General features: G+C 52.9%; 2 protein-coding genes across 3 annotated transcripts in view; both read right to left on the reverse strand.

Moving 5' to 3' along the window:
• Positions 1-1,244: 1,244 nt before the first annotated feature.
• On the reverse strand, positions 1,245-7,608 carry UCP3 (uncoupling protein 3). Its single transcript, XM_079929363.1, has 6 exons — positions 7,401-7,608; positions 6,676-6,877; positions 6,214-6,414; positions 4,960-5,061; positions 4,300-4,480; positions 1,245-1,901 (listed from the first exon to the last, which is right to left on the reverse strand). The coding sequence occupies exons 1-6, from the start codon at positions 7,524-7,526 to the stop codon at positions 1,787-1,789; spliced, it is 927 nt and encodes a 308-aa protein (XP_079785489.1). The 5' UTR covers positions 7,527-7,608; the 3' UTR covers positions 1,245-1,786.
• A 6,914-nt stretch (positions 7,609-14,522) lies between these two features.
• The window catches only part of C2CD3 (C2 domain containing 3 centriole elongation regulator), a 130,411-nt gene continuing 119,140 nt past the window's right edge, over positions 14,523-25,793 (reverse strand). Inside the window, exon 32 of one of the 2 annotated variants that reach the window (XM_079928274.1) lies at positions 14,523-17,231. In XM_079928274.1, coding sequence (XP_079784400.1) covers positions 17,091-17,231 — 141 coding nt within the window. In that variant the 3' untranslated portion in view covers positions 14,523-17,090. The remainder of the gene's footprint in view (positions 17,232-25,793) is intronic. The other variant, XM_079928273.1, reaches the window with a different exon arrangement.

A 25,793-nucleotide genomic window follows, 5' to 3' on the forward strand; every position in this document is an offset into this window, starting at 1 on the left:
GCCTCTAGGAACTTACAAATCAAGACCAAGTGTTTAAAAATGATTTGCACATGCTGTCAAGTCAAAAGAAAGAGAAAGTTTTAAATACAGCTTTTATTTGAAAGCTGAACCAGACATTAAATCAAAATAATTTTTATTTTTTTGCTTTTGCTTGGACTTTCCACTTCGTATATGTAGATGCTCAAAAATTATGATTTAGATTTAGGAAAGTGCTGATTTCGGAAAGTGGATGTTCGTTTTTCCCCAGGGTGCAGAGGAGTCAGAGTAGGGAAGGAAGGATGACATCACTGAACACCTCCTGCAAAGTGAGGATTGTCATTCCCACTTCTCTGTAGGACTCTGAGGTGCAAGAATTCCCCACGGTTAGGTTGCTAATAGTTGTGTGTGTGTGTATGTGTGTGTGTCTGTGGTTTGAACCCAGTTCTGTCATCAGAGCCACACAGGCTGCTAAGAAGCAGAAAGTCTGGCATTCTGGGTCCCAATTATCAATGTGAAATATGGCCAGTTAAGTTCAGAAGGAGGTTATCTGGTTCAAGCCTGCCTTTTACATATGGAGGTGCCGAACCCCTAAACGACAGAGCAGCCAGCCTGCAGAAGGGCAGAAGGCAGTGTATGTGTGTGGGCCAGGTGTGGCCCAGCGCTGACACACGGGAAGCCTGAAGCGAGAAAGGGTGATTCCATCCAAGAAAGAGAAGGCAGAAAAGTGGCTATTCTCATTCCCACACTCAAGGTGTGAATTCCTTTATTGAGTCATAGTAATTTTCCAAAAATTCTGATTCCTGGTACTTTAGGCTCTCAGCTCAGTATTTATCTCTTTGTCCCCAAACTCCACACCCTTCAAGGTGCCTCACAGTCCAGCACGGAGTGGGGGGCTCCCACAGCTGCACATCATTCTTTGTCACCCCTGGCCCCCAAACCCCTGGTTCCTTTGGTCTCACCTCTAGACAACTGTGTCTTTCAAAAACTTCTTCCCTGGCACTTCCTCACTGACCTACAAAATCTTTCCCAAGGCATGGTCCTTCTATTTACATTTGTACAGAGCTTTTGCTTTTATAATGTGCTTTCTTGCCCACCTTCTCACTTGATCCTCATAAACACCCCAAGTGAGGTAGGAGGAAAGGGATTATTACTCCCATTTTACAGGAAAGAGACTGAGGCTGCCCTCTTGATTCTCCAGTGTCATCAGCAAACATTTATGGGTCTAAGCCTCACACTGGCTCAGCAGTGCTCCTTTGACACAGGTTCTAGGTCTTCTTTTCTTCTCACGTTTCCTGGAATCCCAGCGGGTTTTACACAGCAGGCACGCTACAAATATAGCTGATGATGCATGGCTAACCGAAGGCTGCAGTCAAAAGCTTTGTGTTGCTTTGGCGGTGCCCCTGTAGACTCCTTAGCTGATTTCCAAGTGAATCGCGTGCCACTCCTGTCCCTTTCCTGTTTATAATTCATCGTCTAATCAGATTTTTCAGGGGACGTAAGTTTGCAAACTTCCGTTTTATCCAAGTGGATGTTTTGTTTTTCCTTGCCTAAATGTTAGGCATCCAACCTGATGGGTTTCACAAATTAATGTAATTTATTTTCCATGTTGTCAGTGCAAAACAAAGGTGTTCTTAAGACAAAGCACTGAAGACCACAGTCCTTCCTCCTCTTCTGTTTCTTGAGTCAGCAGCAAGTAAACAGTTCTGTAAACATGTGTGGGTCTACGTCCTTGTGTGTGTGGACCCGCTGCTTTATTCCATCCTTAACTGGTTTTGTCCGAGTTAAGTACCAAGTGGCCTTGTCTTAGTCAAAATGGAGATTCCCGTAGCACCTGGACTTTCATCAAGGCCCGTTTCAGTTGCTCGTAGGTGACGAACATCACCACATTCCAGGCTCCCAAACGCAAAAATGAGGGTGTAAATCTGATGAGAGAAACAACCACATGGTCAGGTGGGTGGACTGGAGTCCCACATGGATCTATGCGCTCTCCCCACTCGGTGCTGGTGCCAAAGGACTAGCCTTCTGTTAGTCACGAGCATTTTCTGAGATTGTTCAGTCATTTTCTTCTCTACTGAAGGAATTTAGGCAGAAGCTGGAGTTGGGAAAGGAAAGAAAACTAACATTTTGAGCCATGTTACTGTGTCAGGCAGTTAATTCTCACAGTTCTATCAGGTAGCTATGATTGTTGCCAGTTCTTTCTCTTCAGAAACCGAGGTTAAGTAGCTCAGTTAAAACCACCTGACTCCATTCTGCTGCTGGGTATTTCTGGGCTCATTTACAACCTGAGTGGCCACCCCTGCGGAGACCTCGGCCTCCAGCTGGAGGGGCAAAAACAACGTGACACCAAACTTAGCTGCTCTCCGGAAAGCCTGCCTGTCCTGCGGTAGGTAGCGCGGCTGGGCGAGAGCCCCCCTCGGCTGTGCTTCGCAGACTCAGGGAGCGGCCGGCCCCTGCCTCTTCTTCAGCCTCTCTCTCCGCTAATCCCCTCCTGGTCCTCTCAGCTCCCGCCAGACGCTTCCTCCCACACCTTTGCCCACGTTGCTCCTTCTGCTTGGAATATCTCCTTCTCTCCTTGCCGGGCTGTTCGCTCTTGGCTCCGTGGGACTCAGCTTGGGCACCAGAACCTCCCCCCAAGGCCTCTCCTGAACCCTCAGCCTGGGCCCCTCACAGGGCGTACAGCACGGGGACAACGAATGTGAACTCTGGCATTAGACTTGGATTCACATCCTAGCTTGACCAGCTTCTTGAACTTAATCTTTCTCAGCCTCAGCTTACTTATCTGTAACATGAGGACAGGAACACCTACCGCACGGAGCTGTCGAGAGGATTAAATGAGTTAAGGTACAGCGCATAGCACAGGGCCCAGCACCCGCAAGATCCTCGGTGAATGTTTGCCAAGTGAAAGTACAAACCGAGACAAGTGGCTACAGCTGAAGAGTGAAATGATGGCGGCACTTACAGGAAAAGAACTGTCAGCTGGAACTCAGTTTTGTGACGTCATCCCAGGGTCGAGAACATGGTTGCTTGTTGGGCCCAATCTAACGCTGGACGCCAGAAAACTATCCTCAGTGGTGGAGGTAAGAGGGCCAAGCAAAGAGCTTAGCGTGGGATGGACGATGTGGGTGGTATCTGACGGTCAGTGTTTGAGCCGTGGCTCTGCCATTCAGACTTTGTGAGCTGGGACAAGTTCCATGACCTTCCTGAGCCTCGGTCTCTTCCCCAGTAAATGTGGAGAACACGGCCCAGTTCAGGGGGGTGAGATAGTATTTGTGAAGTGCTTAGCAAAAGGCCTCATACTTAGGGACTTAGCAGTCACGACGATTGTTAATGACTACACTATAGAGTGCTGCCTTGGTGCTGGGGACTCTGGGATATGGAAGATGTATACGGTTGACCCTTGAACAACACAAGTTTGAACCGTGAGGGTCCACTTATACACAGATCTTTTTGCAATATTAAATACTACAGTACTGTATGATCTGCGGTTGGTTGGATCCGTGGTTGGTTGAATCTGTGGATGTGGAACCAGGGATATGGAGGAACCTCATGTATGGAGGGCCGACTATAAATTGTCCACGTATTTTCAACTGCATGGGGTCCATGCCCCTAACCCTCGCATTGTTCAAGGGTCAACTGTATAAGCCACAGTCCTTGGCTGCAAGGAGCCTGCACTCTAGCATGGGGGATAATTTAAACTTACAAATACTATAATATTGATACAAAGTAGGAAGTGGTAGATCCCATAAAAGTGGTGTGGAGGAAGTATCACTGAAGTTCACAGAGGGGGAAAGTTTACACCTGAGAGTGTTAGGGAGGAGGTGGCATTTGAACTAGTTTTGAAGGACAGCTAAGATGTAGAGCATGTGGATGGCGCAGGAAAGGCATTCCACGCCGAGGGAACAGTAAATGCCAAGGCAGAGAAGCAAGAAAACATGAAGCACATTGGGCACTAGGGCTGCCGACTGTGGTGGTCCACAGTGATGGTGGTGGGTCCGAGAAAAGTCTCAGGATTACCAACCACCTTTCCCTCCTCCTCCCCTGCCCAGGACGTTTGGGGATAGCACTTTGACCTATGCCTAGAAACCTTTTTCTCAGATAAGCCTCCCTGACTCTCCAAATCAGACCTGGTCCACTCTTTCTAAAAATCATTTCCGTAGGTCTTTATACTTGTCCTTTGTGGCATTTACACCTGTGCTGTTCACCAGTGTGTTTCCAGGTGGACCCATGGTAGACACAATCCACATGGCGGGAAGGAAGGGAGCTGGGGAGGGAGGCCTGCTTCTCTAGGAGGGAGTACTGGCAGCAGGAGGGGAGGCTCACCCCTTATAGAAGGCTGTGGGGCCCTCCTGGGTCACCATCTTCAGCATACAGTTGAAGGGGCTGCGGTACTGGCCTGGGGGTGAGTTCATATATCGGGTCTTCACCACGTCCACTGGGGAGGCCACCACTGTGGCACAGAAGCCAGCTCCAAAGGCAGAGACGAAGTGGCAGGGGAAGTCGTCTGTCGCAGGTTAGGGAAGAGCAAATGTTGGGCTGTGAGATGAGGCGTGCCCTTGCTTTCTGTTTCATATGTGTCCACTGTTTGTCCCTCATGAAACTGTGAACTCCCTGAGTGTAAGGATAGTGTTTTCCAAATCTCTCACAGTGCCCAGGGCGGAGCTCTTGGTAAGGACTCGTAAAACAGAACTGGGCTGTCCCAGGGTTGGAAGGTAATCCAGTCCAACCACCTAGTTGGAGGAAACTGTAGTCAGAGAAGGTGACCCTTGCTTACAGGTGCACGGGGAGAGGTGGCACGGGGCTGGAAGCCAGGTCTCGGGCCTCCTGTCCGGGGTTCTTTCCTACTCATCATAGTGATGTGCTGGGCACTGCGCCTCCCTCCACTCCTGAAGCCCAGTTGCCTGTGGGTGGTGCCCACTCTCTGGCGTCCCGGGTTCCCTCTCTGCTATGGGAGGGCCGTCTGCCTGGAGCCCAGGGCCTCACCGGTGAGCAGGTGGTAGTTTAGCAGCTTCTCCTTGATGATGTCGTAGGTCACCATCTCAGCACAGTTGATGATGGCATTCCTCGTGATGTTGGGCAGAGTTCCTGTCAGGGAGGGGGTGGGGCTGATGAGTGGGGAAGAGGAGAAATGGAACCCCTGGCTGCAAGGCCACAGGCCCCAGTGGGGGGGACATGGTGCCCCATTCCAGGGGTCTCAGAGGAGCCCACCTCAGGTGGGCAGATTCCATACTTTCCTTTCTGATGTTTAAAAACTCTCAGGTTATCCATGTCCATCTTAGAGATAAAAAACAGAGAGGCCCTCTTGTATTTGTTTGGGCCACAGTTCAGAGGATAATCTGCAGTATCTATCAGAATTAAGATATGCCTCCCTGAGACCTGGCTAGAGGCAGAAAAGGAAGCCTTTCTTTGGAAGAGGGAGGCTAGGCTCTTGGAACAGTGACAGGATGTAGCCCTGGCAGGGCCCTTGGAGAGCGTCAAGACCCCCCCCCCCCCGCCCCGCCCCGCCCCAGTTTCACAGATGAGGGCTGGGCTCCAGGAAGGCACACAGCAAGTGAGGCTGTGACCCAGGTGTCCTGCCTTTAACCTTCACTGGGTCACTGTTTCCTCTTCAAGATTCACGTGAGCCCGAGCCACATGTGGGAGAGACAACAGCATTTGTCAAGGTGGCCACCACTCAGACACGTAGGGAACCCTAAAGCCTTGTTCCCAAGGAAGCCCCCTCCTCATGGCTGCTTCCTCCAGTGGCCTCCGTTTCTTCTCCATGCCCTGCAGTCATCCTCGTGGGCCTTTGCTGGGGAGGCCCTTCCCTCACTCTCTGCTGAGCCGGCTCAGCCTTTGAGGCCTAGATTGTGCGTCACCTCCCCCCGCCCCAACCCCCAGCCCGCATGGCCTCTCCTGCCTCCGGCCCTGCCCCTGCGCGTGATCCCAGCACATCCTGCCCTGTGGAATAGCTGCTCCTTGACATGTCCCCTCTCCTCTGTGTGACTGTGAGAGCCACGAGGATGTCTTCTATTCATTTCTCTCTCCCTTACAGTCCTGCACGTGGTGAAGAGTTGGCAAACTGAACTGAATTTGGGGCAGGGTGGCGGGTCAGCTGGGATGTTGCAATGGTTGGGATGTTCCTTTAGAGTCGCTGAAATACACGTGCTGGACTCCCCCCTTGCCCAGTTCCCTGCTCCAGCCCTAGGGTAGGGAAATCACTTCCCAAGACCCCCTGAACCTGGAGTCCAGACCTACCTTTCCACAGGCCCCGAACCCCTTCCTCCCTGGCGATGGTCCTGTAGGCATCCATTGTCCCGCTGTACTTCCTATTGCTCCCGGGCCCAGTGTGCACGCTGGCCTGAAATCGGATCTTCACCACATCTGTGGGCTGGGCACAGGTCACTGCCATGGCCCCGGTGGTGCAGCCCGCCAAAATCCGGGTAGTGATGCTGCAGTCTGGAGAGGAGGAGAGTAAGTGGGCCAGTGTTCCGCCACCCAGCACCTCTCTGGGCCTGACGCTGATCTCTGGGGGCTTCCCCTGCTTGATGCCTTCCTCTCTTGGGCCAAGGCTCCGGAGGCTCCTTAACGGAGGCTCAGAGTCTTCTCATGAGCATGTTACCAACTTCTCACGCCCCAGCTCTGCCTCTGAGTCTGCACTGCCCTGGCCTTCTGACCCACAGCCTAGATTCTGCTTCTGCCCACCCCCTCAGCACTCACGGTCCGATCCCTTGGGGGTGTAGAACTGCTTGACGGAGTCATAGAGGCCGATGCGGACGGAGGCGAAGCTCATCTGGCGCTGCAGGCCGGCGACCAGCCCTTTGTAGGGGCTGCGGGGGCCCTCGGTGCGCACCATGGTCAGGATGGTGCCCAGCACCCCGCGGTACTGCGCGCTCCGGGCCGCCTGGTTCTCCCCCTGGATCTGAGGGACACCCCGCAGCGTTGTGAGGGGCTGGGTGGGGGGTGGATGGGGCTGTGTGCAGGGGGGCCTGCTTGGGGCTGGACCTTGGAAAAGCATGGTCACAGCATCACATCCCGGTAAAAATGACAGTTTTGTGTAGCAGTTTCCAGCCCACAGACTGCTGTACACAGTGTGGTGTTGGATCCTCAGGGAGAACAGCGTGGATTGTTTTTCTTGGTACAAATTGTCAGTGGCTTGCCCAAGCTCACCCAGTAATTCCTTACTTCTACTTCTCACTTTTTGGCTTACAAAGTAGGGCAAGGCCATGAAGGGCCCTGGCATGTCCTGCCAAGGAACTAAGATCTTTTGGTCTTGGGTGATGGTGATGGGGAGGTGGCGAGGCAGGGTTGTGGGCAGTGGGGTGAGTGGCCTGCTCAGGGTCCGCTGTGAGGAAAAGCGAGCAGGCAGACACTGCAGGTGCCCTGGTGGAGAACTCAGCCCCTCCGCTGATGGGAGTAATGACCCTCGGCCAAAGGGCGCCTACCTGCAGGCGGACCTTGGCCGTGTCCAGTGGAAAGGTGAGGAGGTCAGCAAAGCAGGCCGCTGTGCCCGCCCCCAGGAACTTCACAGCCGTTGTGGGAGGCACCTCTGAAGGCTTCAGTCCAACCATGGTCCCAGGGGCTCTGCCCGGTCCCTCCAGGGCCCAGCGGAGGTCCAAGGAGAGAGGCTGCTGCACAGCCCTGGGCTTCAGTGCATGGAGGAGGCTGCAGGAGACAGGCCAGAGGAGGGGATAGAACCCATGCCCTCTGGGTCCATCCCCAGGCCCCCCTCAGCATCAGGAGGGTGTTTATAAGGGAAAAGCCTGTGCATGGCTGTGCTTAGCTGTGTGGATTTGACTTATAAGAACAGGTCACTTTCCTCCCTTATGTCTTGCCATCTTCACCCTGACCCCTCTCCCCTCCCGGTTGGAGGTGGGTCTCCACTGTATAAAGGCTCAGGCAGGGACAAGCAACCCCCCAACCCCGTTCTCCTTCCCCAGCCTCAGGCTGCTTCCTGCGAAAGGCCTGCTCCCTGAGGTGTATGGAGAGAGAGGCTGCCAAGTCTCATGGCTTTAGGCCCTGCCGTCCCAAATCAACAAAATAAATGTGCCTCATGGCTCAGTTAAACTGCTAGCCATCTTGGCTGAGGGGTTGTAGTTGTTGTTTCCTCCAAGCCTGCCTGAATGTACTCTTCTTTACTTAAAACAAACACAGTCCTTCTCAGCCTGTGATTGCTTCTCTGTCACCAAAGATATTTAGCCTGTGACTAGAGATGTTTCCTCCCAACACTGTAGGACTCCCGGGCTGGTGTTCTGCTGTGGAGGGATGGGGGTGGGGGGGTGGTGACTGACCCTGGGCCCCTCTGCTGCTCGGCCTCCCCAGGGCTCTGAGGGGGACTGTGCCCCCTCCCTGCCCCCAGGGGTGCACTGTGCCTGCACCCATCTTACTGCTGGTGGACCAGGGGCATGTGTACATGAGGGTCCTGGTTTAGCCTTGGTTACCTTGGGAAGCGGGTACAGGCCTTTGGTGCTGATGCCATCTCTTGGCAGTTCATGCCCACGGGCACCCCAACTCACACACTCGGCGCCCCCCAGTGTGCTGGGATCCTGGACCCTTCAGCATTGTCACCCCTGGAGCCAGGGCCAGTCCCATAGAGTTAGCTGTTAAGTGGGCTGACTGTGTGCCCCCTTCTCTATGGTAATAGAAGAACTCTGGTCCTGTGGTGAGGAAACCTGAGTTCCTGCCCTGTCTTCATGGCTTACTAATGGGTGAGGGACATTAGATACATTATTTAACCTCTCTTGGGTAAATGGGAATGATATATTACCTATTCACCAGTGGTGAAATGGATTCCAAAAGATAGGGGTGACCACTTGAGGCTTCTTTCAGGACTGTGGTCTACAACTCTGGTTCTCCCTGTCCTGTCTCTTCAACCCACATGGCTCCCTGGACTCTTATGCTTGCTGTCGCCTTTCCCTAGAAAAGTCTGTTCTTAAGAAGGAGCTGATGTTTCTAATTCATGCTAAGGTGTAAGTGACTATCTTAATGATCAGCTATTTCTTGAACACTATGGCAGGTACTAGGGGAGGAAAGATATGGAATGAATCATGTTTGGCCCTTGCCCCCAAGGAGCTTACATTCAGGAACACAGATAGGTGTAGAATTATCCAAAGGGAATGAAGGAGGTGAGATGGAGGATGGGTTGAGATGGGAGTTCACCAGCCACTGGATCCCAGTCTGGAAGCCTGGGTCATAGTGTGGAGGGACAACTTTTGAATCCTGCCCCGGGGAAGGGGGTGCTTTTATTTTGATCTCTCCCGGCATGAAGTTGCACTTAACATTTTACTTTTATTTTTAAAACTTTAAAAATTGAGATATAGCTTACATATAAGGATTGTATGCATTTTGAAGTTATGGAGTCATAAAGGGAATTGTGCACCGATTCTGGAATGTTAGGCCTGGGCAGCAAATGCAGGAGGAGATTTTCTGGATGGGGACCTAACCTAGTGTCCAAGCATAATTCAGATCATGTCACTCCCCTGCTTTAAAGCTCTCCAACCACCCCCGCCCCGCCTAGTTATTCAGAACAAAGTCCAAAGTCCTTGTCGTGGCCTATGGACCTCCCTAAGACCCAGCTCATGCTAAGCTCTGTGCTTGGCACTCCAGGAAATCTGGAGATGAGTAAAAACAGTCTGTGTGACCTGCCCGTGGGGAACTCTCAAGGAGTCTTGTGGGGGCATTAGACACACCCACACGTAACTGCAGTGCAAGATGGGCTGGATCAATGTTGGAAGGAAGGAACCATCAAGAAGGGACCCCAAGGAGGGAGAAACCCTCTCTCTTGTTTGTGAGGTAGAATTAGGACAGTTTCATGGTGGGGGGTGGGGGGAGGGCCTTGAAAGGTGGGCAAAATTTCAGCAGCTGGAGAAGTGGGAGGGGGGTTCCAGGTGCAGGGAAGGGCGTGCGCTTGTGCGAGAGTCCAGGGCACCGCTTAGGGTAGGAGGAGGGAATGGCTATGGGGCGTGAGGCTCTTGCGGTGGAGCTTTACACACGATTTCACTGAATTCTCACAACTTTCCTGAGAGGTAGGCTCCCCCTTCCTCTCCCTGCGTTTGAGCGAATGGAGGCTCAGAGATGTTGGCTTGCTCAGTGTTACCAGCCACCAGTGTCAGAGCCCACTAGGCTTGAAACAGCCCTGGAAAGAGGGCAGGACAGCATTTAAATCCATTTTACAGGTGAGAAAAGAGAGGCTTAAGTTGGAAAGAGACTTCCTCAAATTCAGAGCTCCAACCAGGTTCTTGTGGTGGCAATAAGGCCCCCTTCACCGTTCACTCAGGGGCCCCAGTGGATGTGGTAGTGTGGATATCCACTATCTTGCTTTTTTGTTGAGGGCATTCAAAGCCCTTTAAATTGCATGCAAAACCCCTCTCTGGGGAATTAAGTGCTAAGCACATAGAACAAGAGCTTGGCGAGGAGGGCTGGGTGGGTGGGCATCGGTGTCCAATTTGGCAGAGGAAGAAAATGTGCCCAGAGAGGCTGAGACCAGCGCACAGCACGCAGTCAGGCCTCAGGCTCCCCCTGCAGTGCTCCTCCCACAGCCCGTCTGCCTGCCTTTCTGTGTTGCCTCCCTGAGAAGGTCCAAGGAGGATCTGGCCCCTTGGGAGGCTGGCGTGGAGCTGAGCCTGGCTGAGGGGACAGCACTGCAGGCGTGCGGGGGGAACACTGTCCTCCTTCCCCTTCGCCCTGCAGAAGCCCAGCAGCTGCCAGGCAGGCTCAGTCCCCGGCAGGGAGGCTCTGGCTCCTCTGTCTGGGGTTGGAATGAAAGTCCCTGGTTGTGTGTGGGAATAGCTGCCAGTGCCTGCATCCTGTCAGCCTCTCTTCCCTCAAGCCCTGGCCTTTCCCCTCCTCTGACAGGAGCTGTGCTGCTGGGAACCTCGGCTTCAGGAATGTGAGGGCCCGACTCTCAGGGCAGGGAGGCCCTTGGGAGGTGTGTTCTCTAGTGTCTCTTGCTGGTTGTACAAGTGTCCCTTTTTCAAAAGCTTGGTGGCCACCCAGGCTCTAATAGAAGAATCCTGCAAGTTAGGTATTTTAATTCCACTTTCAGAGTCAGGAACTGAGGAGCAGAGGTGGGATCCCGCCCAGGGCTGTGTGACTCAGTGCATTCCCTGCCATTGGCCCCTGGCAGTGGAGTGTTTGCGATGGGCCAGGCCCTGCAGGGAGCACTTGGTGGGCTTTGCCTCATGGGCTGGGTCCGTCTCCCAGGGGCCGCCTGTGTCCTCTGGCCAGAGGGGCTGAACCATCAGGCACGGCTTCCCTTCTGAACCTCCTTTGTCCTCAACTGCCTCCGTCCCACGCCTTCTTTAGGATTAGCTCTGGTTTTTTTTTTTTTTTGGCCACGCTGTGCGCCATGCAGGATCTTAGTTGCCCAACCAGGGATCGAACCTGTGCCGCCTGCAGTGGAAGCGTGGAGTCTTAACCACTGGACTGCCAGAGAAGTCCCTAGAATTAACTCATTAACTGCAATGGTTTCCTGCCTAGATGGGGGGGGTGTCCCAAAGCAGGGACTGGGGCTACTTATCTTGGTTCTCTGTGCAGCCTGGTATAGGGACGGCCCAGGGCCAGAGGGGTCCAGGGAGGACCAGTTGACCAAGGGACCCCACTTGCTGAGGTGGGGAAATGGGCAACAAGGTCTGAGATGTCCACAGTGTTCTTTGGTGGAGGGCCTCAAATGCCACAGCTGTACTTAGCGAGAATGGGGACTGGTTGGTGTTTTCAAGGTGAGAAATGACACCATCAGACCTGTGTTTGGATCAGGCTGGTGCAGGTGTCAAGGATGGACTGGAGGCTCAGAGACAAGTGAGGCTGAAGGGATGGTGCAGCAAGAGGTGTTGGAGCCTGAACTTGGTCAAGAGCAGCGGCCAAGGGTGAAGCTGGAGCCTATTCCAGAGGCTGTCCCGAGCCCCCCACGGGAGGGTGGAGTGGACTCAGGTGCGGAGGGCTCTAGACTTTCACTGGTCAAGTGGGGGCAGGGCAGGGGGGAGGCCACAATGGTGGGCACAGGCAGGGGCCCTGAGGCCAGTGCTCCTTAACCTCCTTCCCCCTTTACTCCAGCCTCCTGAATTGGTACCCAGGGAGCCCTAGCAGCCAGCAGAACTTTCCCACTGGCAAAGGTGAAGCGTAGAGCAGACCCTCCTTCCTGTGCTCTGCTGGGGCACGTGAGGGATGGGACATTTCAGCCTGCACGCCCAGAGTCGTGGTGCCCCATTAACATCTGCCGAGTGCTTCCTGCACCAGGCACCGTGCTGAGGGCTTTACAGGCATTAACTAGTTCAACCCTTTTATACGGCATACAAGGTAGCTGCTATGATTGTCCTCATAAACAAGGGCCCTGGGGCTTCCAGGGCTTCAGCTAATCGTAAGGCTAATGGGATGGAGCTGGAATTAGAGCCCAGGTCTGTCTAGCACCTGTTCCTGTTCCACCACCCAGAGTCTCAGACTTCAGGGAGAGCTCAGGATCCCTGAGCTGCTTGTTTACAGAGTGGATTCTTGGCCCTCAGCCCCAGAGATTCAGGCCTGAGCTGGGGTCTGGGAATCTGCATTAGAAACAAGTTCTCTGTGGTGGCTCTGAAGCAGGGATCAGAAGCCCCTTTTCTGAGATACGCTGCCTGACTCCACCCTCCTGGCAAAGCCTCTACTGCATCCCCACTGAGGAAGCTGTCTGAGCAGAGCTGGGGTGGCCCCCCTACTCAGGAGAGGGGGCCTCATGGGGAAAGGGCTTTATGCTCTGGGGGAATCCTCGGGACTCTGGGTCAGACTAAGGAGAAAGCCACTTCTTTATCTATGGGGATTTGCAAAATCACAGCAGAGGCAACCAGCAGGGCAAGGGGGAAGTGAGTCCTGGGTGAGTGACACAGGAGCTGGGGTGGAGTCCCAGCCCCGCCATAGTGCCCTCATCAGGGCTGCCGTGTTCCCTCATCTTGACTCAACCTCTACCGGCTCTGTCCTGCTATGGTTAGTGACCCTGACAGCTCCTGGCTGCTCTCCATAGGCTGCTGCGAGGGGAGAACTTGGAGGAGGAAGGTGGGGTGGAGAGTGGGGTCTTACCTGTGAGTCCAGCCAAAGTGGGGGAAGCATAGGGTCTCTTTAAGGCTCCTCAGGGCTCCATCCCAGGAGGTGGCAGCAGGGACCTGATCACGCCTCTGTCATTTGCTGTCGTCCCTGCAGCCTCTGGCTTGGCACCTGTCTTTATACACTCTGGCTGACCTGAAACCTTATCCTGGAGAAGCTAGTTGACAGCCTGGTCACTTGACCAGAGGCGGCTGGTGAGGGGCAGGGAGGTGAGGGGGAAGCTTGGAGTTCCAGATCTGCTTCAGCTCCCTTGACTTGGGGTTCTTTAAACTAGCCCTTTCCAGCTGATTAGTGCTTCCTCGGGTGATGAGGGTATATATGGGGTGGGGGGTTTGGACTTGTCACTTTTGAGAGTCCAAAGGTCAAGGCTTCCATGATAGTCTGGGCAGGGCTCTCCTGGGCCTCCTCTTAATAGTAACAACGATGATAACTCACTTCTTGGTGCCTACCACGTGCTAGAAACTTTACATACATTATTTCTATCTCTTCACAACACTATGAGGTAGGTACAATTAGGAGTCTAAGTTTTTTTTTTTTTTAAAATAGCTTTATTGAGATATAATTCCCATACCATACAATTTACCTATATAACTGGTACGATTCAACGGTTTTTAGCGTATTCACAGTTATGCAACCATCAGTTTTAGAACACTTTCATTACCCTCCCCAATATCCCCGTACACATCAACAGTGTCACTTCCTTTCTCCCCTCCCCACAACCCCAGGCAATCACTAATCTACTTTGTCTCTATAGATTTGCTGATTCTGAACATTTTGTATAAATAGAACCACACAATATGTGACCTTTTGTGACTGGCCTCTGACTTAGCAGTGTTTTCCAAGTTCATCCATGTTGGAGCATGTGTCAGCACTTCACTCCTTTCTATGGCTGAGGATCCATGCATTTTAATGCTTAGGTTGCAGAGGGGAAAACAGAGTCTTAGGGAGGGACAGTGACTCGCCCAGGTCGCAATACTTGGCAGGGCCTGACTTCAGCCTGCAAACTGTAATGTACTTTGGACCCATCTGTTCTCCATGATATGACACTGTTCTCTATGATATGACACTTGGGGGCTTCAGCATGGACACGCCTGAGGCCAAAGGGCTCTGGGGAGGGTGTGAGGGGTGGGGCGGGAAGGGTTCCTCGCAGCAGCCGCTGAGGCCCCCTTGGTAGACACGGAGGGTGAGGGGTGGGCGAATCTGAACCTGGGATCCAGGTGACTGAGTAGAGAGGAGGGAGGGGCAGGGGGCAGGGAAGGAGAGAAGAAGAGAGGTGGGAAGGGAAGGGAGGTGACTGGGTGGGGCAGAGGAGCAGGCAGAGGCCACTGCTAGACTTGGGCGCAGAGCCATGGCCATGGTCACAAGTCCAGACACTCAAGTGCAAAGGTCCTCCTTGGAGCAGTCCCTGCCCCAGTGTCAGCAGAACAGGCAGTTGGGTTAGTCCTATGAAGGGAAGGGGCTGCTAGGGCTGCTGAGGTGGGGAGCGTTCTGGAAGTAGGTTCTTGGCTCCAGCTGAAAATGGCAGTCTGGAGGTGGTGGGTGAATTGCAGCCGGGAGGTGGGGAGGGGTAAATAGTCGGAACCCAAACAAGGGGGTGGTGGGCCCTGGAGAGACCCAGAGGGAGGGCAGCTTAGCTCACGTGGGCCTGGGAGCTCTTTGAGGGCAGGGCCAGGTCTGTCTGCTTTGGCTCCGTGTCCCCAGAATCCAGTCTGTGCTAGAAGTTCCAAAGCTGGCTGCCATGGGCTGCGATCAGCCAACCTCTGGGTGATGAGAAGCACCCATTTTCAGGGCTCTGTGGAGGGAGTGCTGAAAGGGAAGTAGGGAGACGCTGGCTAGTTCTGTTGGTGGTGGTGGAACAAACATGTACCTCATGCCCTTAGCCGGTGCTGCATGCTTGGCAGGGCGTCTGAGCTGTTACTGCAAAATAGATCCAACTTCTGGGGAGAAGCCACTGGTAAATAACACACTCTGTAAGTGTAGGGGGAGGTTTTCAGACCCTCAGGGTGCCTCTGTGTTATCAGAGGCCGCCCGCAGCCTGGGTAGGAGTCATGCATGTCCTTATCCTAACTCGACCCCATCAAGTTATTTACAGGAGCTGGAGCAGGATTGGGAAGGAAAATTCTTCACCTGAGGCGTAACCCCTCAGGCCTAGGCCCCTAGCTTCTCTGTGGCCTCAAGGGAGGCAGAGACCTGGGCCTTGAAAGCTCCTGGCAGACAGGCAGCTGGTGAGCTGAGAGGGAGACACTGGGGAGGAGGTGAGCTGGCAGGCCGAAGGTTAGGGGGCCGAGACAAACAGATGAAAGGGGACATGCTGGTCTGAGTGCACTTGACCGATGAGGGGGGCACCCTGCATCACCCTGTACCCTCTGGGGCATGTCCTGCCTCACAGTTAGTGGTGAGCCTGCCTATCTACTGACTTGCTCCGGGTCAGTGGGGGAGGGGTGGGTGGGGCTGACATTTCCTATGCTTCCATTAAGTGCCAATTGCTGGCAAAGCCCTTTCACAAACGTCATCTCATTTAATCTTCTCAACAACCCAGCGAAGCCGGGCTTGTTATCTTGCTTTACAGATGAGGCAACAGAGGCTCTGACAGATAGAGGCTTGCGCAGTCAAGCCGGAGGCGACCTATCGGGAAGTGGCAGAGCCGGACCCGTCTCTGCTCTCTCCCCAGCTGGACCGTGGCCCGCATGCCCTGCTGGTTCCTCCCTGGTCTCACCCCCAGACTTAGCTCTTCAAGGAAGCCTTCTCTGACTGCTCCAGCCCACATGGTTTCCTCCATGAACTCCCCGAATTCAAAGCACTTAACTGGCTGTATCCTGGGCGCAGAAGCCTTGTGACATGTCTGGAGGTGTCTTGTGTGATCTGCTTCCTAAGTACATGAACAGAGGCAAGTCACTTAACTTCGTTGAGCTTCAGTTTAACTATAAGACGGGAATCATAAGATGTGGGTTATAGAGTTGTTCTGAGGACTGAGATGACCTATGCTTGGGGGTGGAAAGCAGGGCCCTCCAGGTAGTTCCCTCCCAGCCACTCTGCACATTTCTGCCCCCTTCTAATGCCCCCACAGGCCCTTTCTATGGTAGCTGCTCGAATGTTTGGAGTCTGACAGTCTAAGCCAGAGCTATGTACTCATCCCAGAGAGATGGGGCATTCTGAGCAGGCCTGTGCCATGAGCCCCATTACTGTGCTGATAGATCTGAGGTACCAGCAAAGGAAATACTAGGTGTCACCCTAATCTGCATCAACCTAATCTTCGGAGGAGTCAGAAGTCTCATGGTGACCCTGGACCCCCCGTTCCAGATGAGCTTCTCCAAGGGATTGTATGGTTGCAAAGCTTTCTCTCTGGCTGTCAGAGCACAAGCAAATTTCTGACACTGCAGTCCAGTGGCCAACCCGGGAAACACTTGTGCACAGAATACAAATACCAATATGATTTTATTCAAACACAGGCAGGAACAATGACCTTCAGAGCTGGGTAAAAACAATAAGTTAAAAGCATGGTTAGAGTTTCAGACAATCAGATAAAAAGTTTGAAGGAGATAATTTCCCCCTCCTCTCCTACTGATTATTTCAACACAGCATAAAAATAATTTTATCTATAAAATACCCTTATTCCCAAGCAAATGAACTGGAGGTCGGCCCCAGGATTTCCCTGGCTATGCGCGAGGCACAACATCTCCACCCACCCTCCCCAACCCCTTTAAGGCAAAAGGGCCTATCATATTCAGGCAGAGGGTAGGCTCCTGTCAGCAGGAGGCTCTGGTCAAGGACACTGGGAGGAGTTTCCCAGCCGAAAGATGCCCGCTTGGGTCCCTTGGTCAAAAGACGGGTGGGCCACTTGGGCACTGGAATCCACCATTTCTAGCCTTTGCCTCACCATCCGAGGAGGAAGCTGAAGTCCTGGCAGGTGGACACTGGGCTGGTCTGTGACGCTCCTCTAGTCTGGGCTGACTGGTGTCCAGGGACAAGGCTGGTGGTGGTTTCAGGGCTTTCACAGCCCTGAGGGAGGCCAGACAAGGCTGAGGGTGAGTGGGTGGGTGGTCCTTCCCTCAGTATCTTGGGCTGCATTAGTCTTTCTGGGAGTATCGGGAAGAAAATATTCGTGCAATCCTGCGAGTTTCTTCCTCAGACAGGCTGGGAGGCAGCGAGTTAGGTCTGGGACGACAAGGCCTTTGGGACAGGGCTCCCCCGGTGGTCTCGCTCTTGCCCTGGAGAAGAGGAGGTCAGCTAGGTTAGCACTGCGCACATGGCACTGCCTAGAGATGACTTTGACTCTTCTCGTCTTTTGGTCCTTTGGCTAATACTGGTATAGAGCTGACTGATTTACAAAGCACTTTACATACCTGAGTGTGTTTAACCCTCGCCTCGACCCCATAGGTTGGTACATGGTTCCCATGTCATGGATGAGGCAACTAAAGTTCAGGTGAAATAAACTCAAGGTCCCACAGCTCGGAGTAGCAGACCTAAGATGTAAACCCCTGTTCAGACTCCTTCTATGCCTCTGGAGAAGGAGGGGCAGTCTCCTCCAGGACATTCCTTCTCTTGCTGCATGTGTCTAGACAAGTCATTTGTCCTCGAAGCGTGACTGTCCCATGTGTGACCCTGCCAGGGAGAAGATGCTGGTGAAAAATACACTATCTGTGTGGCCCTGGGGAGTTCCTGGAGCTGCCAGGTGTCATGAAGCACATACCCACAGCCCTGCTACCAAACATCTCCCTGTCTTGGGCTGACTGGGTATCACGAATTTCCCCTTTACGGTGTGTGCATTTGGGTTATGACGTCGTGGTCCTTGGACTCCTCTATGTCTCACCCATTTGCTCCTCTAACCCTTTTGTTTGCTTGTTTCTGTGCTTACTCTGTGCCAGGTTCCTGCCCTGAAGGAGCTCAAAGGATACAGGAAAGCCACCCCAGGCAGGTGGCTGACAGCAAGGCCCCAGGGAAGAGGTGGAGGCCTGGTATAGGAAGAGGCAGTGCTGAAAGGACATGGGAGTTGCCCCGACAGGCAAACGTGGCTGACTCCACAGCGTGCAGCCTGTCCCCAAATACTGAAAGCACACGCACCACTCCCTATGCCCCAGGAATCAGCTTGGTGGAGACCCTAGGGATTAAGACTACTTCCCTGCCCCTTAGTAATTCTGCTAATGGGAAACTGAGGCCCACTGCTTGTGGGAGTAGAGTTGCTTGTGGGATCAGCAATATTCAGTAATTCCTTCTTTCCTTCACTTCTTTAACCTTCTTACTGCCTACTGTGAGAGGGAGAGAGAGATGAACAGTTCTCAATCTCCATAGCTCAGAGTTAAACTGGGGAGACAGAGAGAGCTATTCAAAGAATTAGAATAGTAGCCGGGAAGTGATAGGGGGAATGGAAGTCAGGCAACCTTGAGGGTCCCTGCCAGTCTGGAATTCTAAATGCCAAGGGAGTGCATACAACCTGACAAGCTCTCAGCGCTGACAGCCCACAGGCAGGTTCTCTTTGCTGGAGAACCAAGAGCAAAGCGGAGCTAGGGGCTGGACATGCCCAGCAGAGGTGAGTACATACAGCTCCCCCATCTTCCAGGCAGGCCTAGGCTAAAAGGGGAGCAAGGAAACCCACCCCGTCCTGGTGTTTTTGTTCTTCCTTTCAAAACATGGGAGGCACCTGCACCCCATAATGCCTCAGGCTGGGGAGGCCAGCCACCCAGCCACTGCCTGAGGCCCTCTCCCTCCAGACTGGATGCTCCTGCAGGGCATGGCCTGTCTCTGATGCTTGTGACTCCCGAGACAGGTCCAAGATGGGAGCTTGGTAGCTGATAGACCAGTGAATGGGTCAAGCCACGGTGACCAGAGGCTTAAATTAATTGGGGAGGAGACTGCCTCTTGCAGCAAATATCTCATTCAGTCATTCTTTCATTCATTCCAGAACCAGTGATTGCTCAAGCTAGAGGGGAGACGAATGCTGACCTACCCAGCAATCCCAAAGAGGAAGCTTAGAGCCTGGGAGCACAGAGAAAGAGCAATTCATTCAGAAAGGGCGGCTTCATGCAGAGGTGGGATCTGAGACGCGCAGGGTTTCAGCAGAGCTGTGTGTGGGGTGAGGTCACCCACTGCAGGGGCAGCATGAGCACAGGCCTGCACCTGCTAGCTGGGCTGACATCTGTGAACCAGCCACAGCCAACCTCGCAGTACCCACACCTGGGCCCAGCCACCTAGGGGGCCTTACCTGCATGGCCCAGGCCCGGGGACAGGACGGGGTTTGGCTCTGTGTACTGGGCAGGGCAGAGCTGTGGAAGGCCAGCAGCATGTGGCTTTTGTTGACTTCAAAAGGGTCTAAAAAACATCTTGACTAGTAGTAAAGTCTCTTTCTTCGTCAGGGTTGCTATCCTGAGACATACAGCCTTGGTGGGGCTGGGCAGAGGTGTAGCTGCCCACGCAGGGACACCCCTCCATGTACCCACCACTCCTCTGAAAATACTCCCATGCTCCTGCTGGAGCTCTGGGGGCACCAGCAAACTGTCACCATAGCTTATGGTTTGAGGAGCCTCAGCCTCCCTGGGGAGGCAGGAGGAGCCCCCGTGGAAGCACGACCATCAGACTGAGGGGCTGCAGGGGCCTTGGAGTCTGGACAGTGGGTGTCATACGTGGGGTGAAGTCCCTGGAAGGGTACTTTCAAGAAGACGGACTTGAAACATGAAGGTGGAATCTGAACAAAGAGTATGAGAGAGGATATTCCAGGTAGAGTCTTAGATTGAGCAAAGGTGCGGAGAAGGAATTTATTTGCTGGGAAAGCCAGGGGTATGGGACTGGTTGACTGCAGGTATGGAGAGCGGAAGACAAACCCAGCAAGGGAGGGGCTCAAGTTCCTGAATGTCTGGGGAGGAACTGACCATATTCCTCTTGGACTTTCCAATGATCGAGGGGCGTGGGGCTGACCCCTGTCCTGCGGTGAAGGACAGAACAGGCTTTACTGTGGTCTGGGTGTTAAGCCTGGCAGTATATGAGGGGCTCTGATTGTCCCTTTAAATCCATCCAGCTCTCCTATTAACTTCTCCCACTTCCAAATATGGGGACCTGCTCTTTTCTGGGCACCTGGACACCCAGGCTTCTCGGCCTATTGTTTGAGACAGACGTCTCAAAGGAGCCTTCAATGTCAAAGGCAGAACTCCAGCAGGGAGAAAATAAAGCATCAGGGGAGGAGTAAGGAGCAGTGGTGGCAGGAAAATATAGGGCTTCCAGGGGTTCCTCACACCAAGAGGCTAACCCTGGTGGGGGAGTGGCTCTAGTCCTGGCTCTACCACTTCTTAGCCAAGTGGCTTTGGGCAAGTCACTTCCTCTCTGGGCCTTGGTTTCCTCATCTGAAAACAGATCAGGACGAGCAGGTAATACAGGAGGAGGCACCCTGTAACCCAGGGACTTACCCCAGCCCATGGCTCCCTCTTTGGCCAGCTCCCTGTGATAGCATCTTCTCCAAACACTCTCTCAGGAGGCTCCAGCCCTCTTCTTTGGCCTCGAAATGTGAGCTGATTCAAGCCACTGTGTTCTGGGTTCCCTCCATCTAGTCCCCAGATGGATATTCCTACATAGACCACATGTTTCCAGGAGGGTGGTAGGTGCAGGCACCCCCATTTACCCCTGCTTCTGGGTGTCCCTGGGACTTTCTCAGAGGGGAGGCAGTGGGGTGGAGTGGAAGGAACACTGGTCTGTGGCCCAGCCCAACTGCCCCACTTGCTTGAGGCCAAGACACTTTGTCTCTCTGGGTCTCAGTATCTTCATTACCAAGTGGAGCTGAGAACTTGTTTGCCTCTTTGCCGCAGGTCTACCGTGAAGCTGAAATACAATTCAGATGTGACCAAGGCTCTGGCCAGATACAAAAGCACAGGGGCTAAATAAGCTGGAGACACCAGCTGCGGAGAGCAAAATGAAGCCCTGCTGTTCCGAGACCTCACTTCAGCTGGAGCAGAAGTGGGGTACAGCACCCCCAGAGGGATGCCCAGGGCTAGGCCAGGACTGGCCATACTCTCCCCCTACCATTGCCCCCCACCCGTTGAGCCCCTGGGCCTGGCATCAGGTCTGAAGTTTTGTTTTCTTCCCCAGAGCAGATCCCTTACGATGACGTAAACACTGCCTCAGGGGCTGGAAGCAAAACTTTCCAAAAAGCTGAAAACAGAAAGTAAACAGCCAGCTGGTTCTGGCTGGCTAGGATAGGGCTGCCAACAGATGGCTGCTTCAGAGATGAGTGAGGCTCCCTAGAGCCGCCTGCCTTGTTCAACTTTCACCTACTTGGCTGGCTGGCTGCCTTCCCCTCCCAGAGTCCTCTCCAAAGGCTGGGACTAGGACTTCCCTGTGCTAAAGAGAGTAGCAAACTCAGCAGCTGCAACTAAGAGCAGGGGGGAAGCGAGGATAAGACTCGCAGACCAGGTGCCCAGCATTGAGAGGCCAATCCTAAATCTGACCACCTAACCCAGCTGCAGTATGGCTGGGCTCCACGCTCTGAGCTCACCCTCCATTCCTGCCTCAGAGTTCTGGTCATGTGGTTCTCACTACCTACATGCTGCCTCTGTTCCTCCCCACCCCGATGCCTCCCTTGCCTTCCTCCGAGAAGGCTTCCCTGACAACCGGCCTATTCCGCAGGGCCTGTGTCACCCCTCAGCCCGGGCCTCAGTCTCCCAGCCTGCTCCGTGAAGACGCCAGACTAGATCAAGACTCTTCAACCTTCTGAACCCACTCCCTGCCAGTGAGAGGGAAGGGTTAAAGAGACACTCTTGGAACTCCTGGCTCCTCCCAGACTCTGGCCTCAGCGCTCAGGCAACTTGAGCCTAGCACCTGCCCAGCAGACCCGCAGGCCCTTTCCCTCGCGGTGCCGGCCAAACTGCATCTGGGCCAAGGTGGGCACCAGCCAATTCTGGCTGCTTCCCCTGACTTCTGTACACCCTTGGCCAGAGAGCTCATCTCCTCCTCAAAGCTTTGTGTGGCCTGAATCAGAAGCTCTTTGACCTTTGGGACTCCTCCTGGGTCTCTGCAGAGGGCTAGGGACTTGGTAGCTAAAAGAGGTGAGGTAACAGGTCAGGGCTTCTTGCCCCACGATGGGCAGCTCAGCCATCAGGCCTGGACCACAGGGTGAGAAGAGGACACCAGGCTCAGGAACTTCTCTTGGACTCCAAACATCTGGTCTGGTGATTTTATGGAGGACTGGGCTCCTCTACCAAGACTGTGTTTCTCTTAGATGGCTCTGGGCTTGGGGAAGGGAAACCAAGAGACAGAAGAATTCTTTGGGCTCCTGGGAGAAAAGAAGCAGCCTCAGGACTCAAAGGCAGGCAGGCCACGGACTTCTGAGGCTAGGGCTCTACCACCCTTAGGTGGGGGCAGTGGGTCACCCTGGGTCTCTAACTCAGGGTCTGAACTGAGCACACAATCAACTGCTAGGGCCCTGAGCAATGCTCTCCATCCTCCTGGGGCTGCCCTGTGGGGTCTAACTTCCCAGGTCCCTGCGGCTCCCTGCGCCTGGTGCTAAGCTTTTGATGATGTCCCTATCCCTACTAGTCCCCCCAGAATGTAACAGCACAAGAGGGGAAGTTGTCTCAATAATAATGATGATAAAAATAACAATAGTTAACATTCATATAGTTCCTACTATGTCATGTGCTAAAAACTGCTCTAAGTACTTAACATCTTACTCGGTTAACCCTACACAAGCTCTAGTAGGCAGGTACTGTTTCACCCATTTTTCAGATAAAGGAACTGAAGCACAGAAAAGGTAGGTAACTTGCACCAGGTTACACAGCTAGAAAGTGGCAAAACTGAGCTCTGAACTTAGGCTGTCTGGATTCAGAGGCCATGTGCCTAACCGCTATACAAAACTGCCTGGTAGGAGAGAAGAGGGACGTATAGCCACAAATTACGTCCGTGTTGCCTCCTCAGACCTTGTTCAGTACCTCAGAAGGCCAGAAGCAGAGCCAGGGCAAGAAACCAGGTTTGGGCTTCCCTGGTGGCACAGTGGTTAAGAATCCGCCTGCCAATGCAAGGGACACAGGTTCGAGCCCTGGTCCGGGAAGATCCCACATGCCACGGAGCAACTAAGCCTGTGCGCCACTACTACTGAAGCCCGTGCGCCTAGAGCCCGTACTCTGCAATGAGAGAAGCCACTGCAATGAGAAGCCCGCACACTGCAATGAGAAGGGCCCCCACTCACCGCAACTAGAGAAAGCCCGCGCGCTGCAATGAAGACCGAACGCAGCCATAAAAAAAAAAAGAAAAAAAGAAACCAGGTTTGCTGACTCAGCTCCCCAGCTGCCTGGAGCACCTCGATCCCGATGATGTCTGAAACACTGTGGTCTGGCCAAGTGGAGGTGAGAACTCTAAGGTGGGGTGGGAGTTGGACAACTTAAGGCTTTCAAGGGGACACTTGTGCCTGGCCTTGTTGCCGACCTCCTGCCTCCTACACACACTCCTCATGAACAGTAGCATCTGGCTCCAGGCCTGTGGTTAGTCCAGGAGCTCAGATGACAGGTTGATTCTTGCTCTTTACTTCTGATTCCTATCCTGACTGCTTTGGTCCAGGCTGATCTCTCCCCAGCTCTGACCTCCCCTCTAGCACATCCTGTTTGTACTTCCCAGTTACCACATTCTGTTGATTCTCTGAAAGGTTTCTTTTCTCCAAATCCACAGCCTTCAAAGCCTTTCCTTCATCTTTGCTGAATTCTACTCATGCCACCATACATGGCTCTGTCTTCCTTTCCCTGTATGCATTCTCTTTGTTTTGTTTTACTTAAGTGCTAATATAGGCTAATGTCATTTGAGAAAGTTAGTGAGTGGTTTGGTGGCCAGTGCCTCTCAAGGAACTGTGACCTCCCTGAAGAGGGTCCATGGCACCACGTCTAGCACTTTAAGCACGACGGGCGCTTGGTGGAGTTGGTGGAACTTACATATAAAGCTTAGTCCCCTGGGGAACTGTAAGCTTTGGCGGGGGAGAGGACCACAGCTCCTTCTCTGTCTACTTCTGCACCTAGCTCAGGACTATTGGCTTTGTAATTTGCTGAAAGATGTACATTTCAAGTTTGAGGCCCAAACTACTTTCCTACTCTCTGGCCTGCCTGTCCTCAGACCCACCTCGGGCTCTCCTAGTCATCGATGGTAAGTTACTGGAGGGTTCTGAGTGGAGAAGTCACATGATTTATTGATGATTTACTTAAGGTCTTAAAAACTTAACAGGATACTATATGGGGAATGGGGGCAAGGGTAGAAGCAGAAAGGCAAGTTTGGAGGCTCCTGCAACAATCTAGGCGAGAGATGATGACAGTTTAGACCAGGTAGTGGTGGGAGTGGTGAGCAGTGGATGGATCTGAATTTAGAGGTAGAGCTGCCAGAATTTCCTGGTGGATTGGAAATCAAGGCATCAGAGAGGATTCCAAGGGTTTTGGCAGGAACAACTAAACTAGAAGGATAGAATATCTATTAACTGAGATGGGGAAGACCAAGGAACAGAGCTGAGGAATGAAATCTGGAGTTGAGTTTGGATATATTGAGTAGGCAGCTGGACATACGAGCCTAGAGTTAGAGGAGAGGTCTGGGCTAAGATAATCATTATGAGTCTTCGGCATATAGAGGGGATTTAAAGCCTTGAGATCAGACAGGATCATCTAGAAAGTAAGTGTAAATAGAGAAGTCTAAAGACCACACCCTGGTCACCCCTATTAACAAGTAGGGGAAATGAAGGAGAACCAGCAAAGGCGGCTGAGCAGGAGCTGCCACCAAGGGAAGAAGAGAACCAAGAAGCACTGATGCCTTAGAAACAAGTGAAGAAAATGTTTACAGGAGAGAGATCAACTGTGTCACATGCCGCTGAGAGATCAAAGAAACTGGGCACTCAGATTTAATAACTGGTTTAGGAATATGGAGGGTTTTTTTTTGGATTTTGACAACCTTGAAGAGTCCCTCCCTCCTCCGGTGGTAGAGTGGGGTAAGAGTCAGATTACAGTGGCCAGTCACACTGGCTTCAGTATGGAGACACATGGTGGTGGGAAAGTGTGGCTGTGAGTAAGAGTAGTTAGAAACAGCTATGGGGGAAACAACTGGGGCTAGATAATGAAATGGTGAGAAGTGAGTGGATTCAAAGATATTTAGGGGACAGAATTCACAGGCCTTGGTGATGGTGGGTTGTGGGGGATAAAGGTGTAGGAGGAGGGGAAGACGACACACATGCTCTGGCAGGGGTAACTACACGACCGTGGTCGTGTTTACTGAGATAAGGAACGCTGGCGGTAGAGGGGGTGTGCAAAGGAAGATGACAAGCTCAAGGTCTGGATGTGCTGAATTGTTTGTAACATCAAGTAAAGGCTTCTAGGATGTAGGTGGATCCATGTGTGTCTGCAGCATGGCAGAGAAGTCTGGACTGAAGATAAGGATTTGAGAGTCATCAAACTGTAATAATAACTGAAATAATTGAAGTGGTTGAAATTTCCCCAAAGAAACATCTACAAGAGCAGAAGACGTAAGTCTGGGGAAAACAACATGTACATTAGTGCTATCTCATCCTCGACCTCCCCTTTTAGAGAAGTTGATAAAACTAGTTTGCCCCTGGCAGCTAAGCAAACAGAATCAGAAGTAACTATACATAAAACTAGGGAGCTGTCCCACTGAAGAGTTACTTTATCACAAAGAGGAAAGAGAAAGCAGAGGCAGCAGAACCTGACTGATTCATAAGGAATTTCAAAGGTGCCACTGGATGGCTGTTCAATGGTCCTGCTAGACCCGCCATCCTCCTCCCTCCTTTGCTTCTTGAAGAGGTGACAACCAGA

This window comes from Stenella coeruleoalba (genome assembly GCF_951394435.1).
Source record: "Stenella coeruleoalba genome assembly, chromosome: 8".
NCBI lineage: Eukaryota > Metazoa > Chordata > Mammalia > Artiodactyla > Delphinidae > Stenella > Stenella coeruleoalba.

Coding starts and splice junctions, on each gene's coding strand:
- UCP3 (XM_079929363.1), bottom strand. CDS start 7,526: ATGGTTGGACTGAAGCCTTCAGAGGTGCCTCCCACAACGGCTGTGAAG. Junction 6,878..7,400: donor CGGCCAAGGTCCGCCTGCAG/GTAGGCGCCCTT, acceptor GGTGTCCCTCAG/ATCCAGGGGGAGAACCAGGC. Junction 4,481..4,959: donor AAACTACCACCTGCTCACCG/GTGAGGCCCTGG, acceptor AACCTGCGACAG/ACGACTTCCCCTGCCACTTC.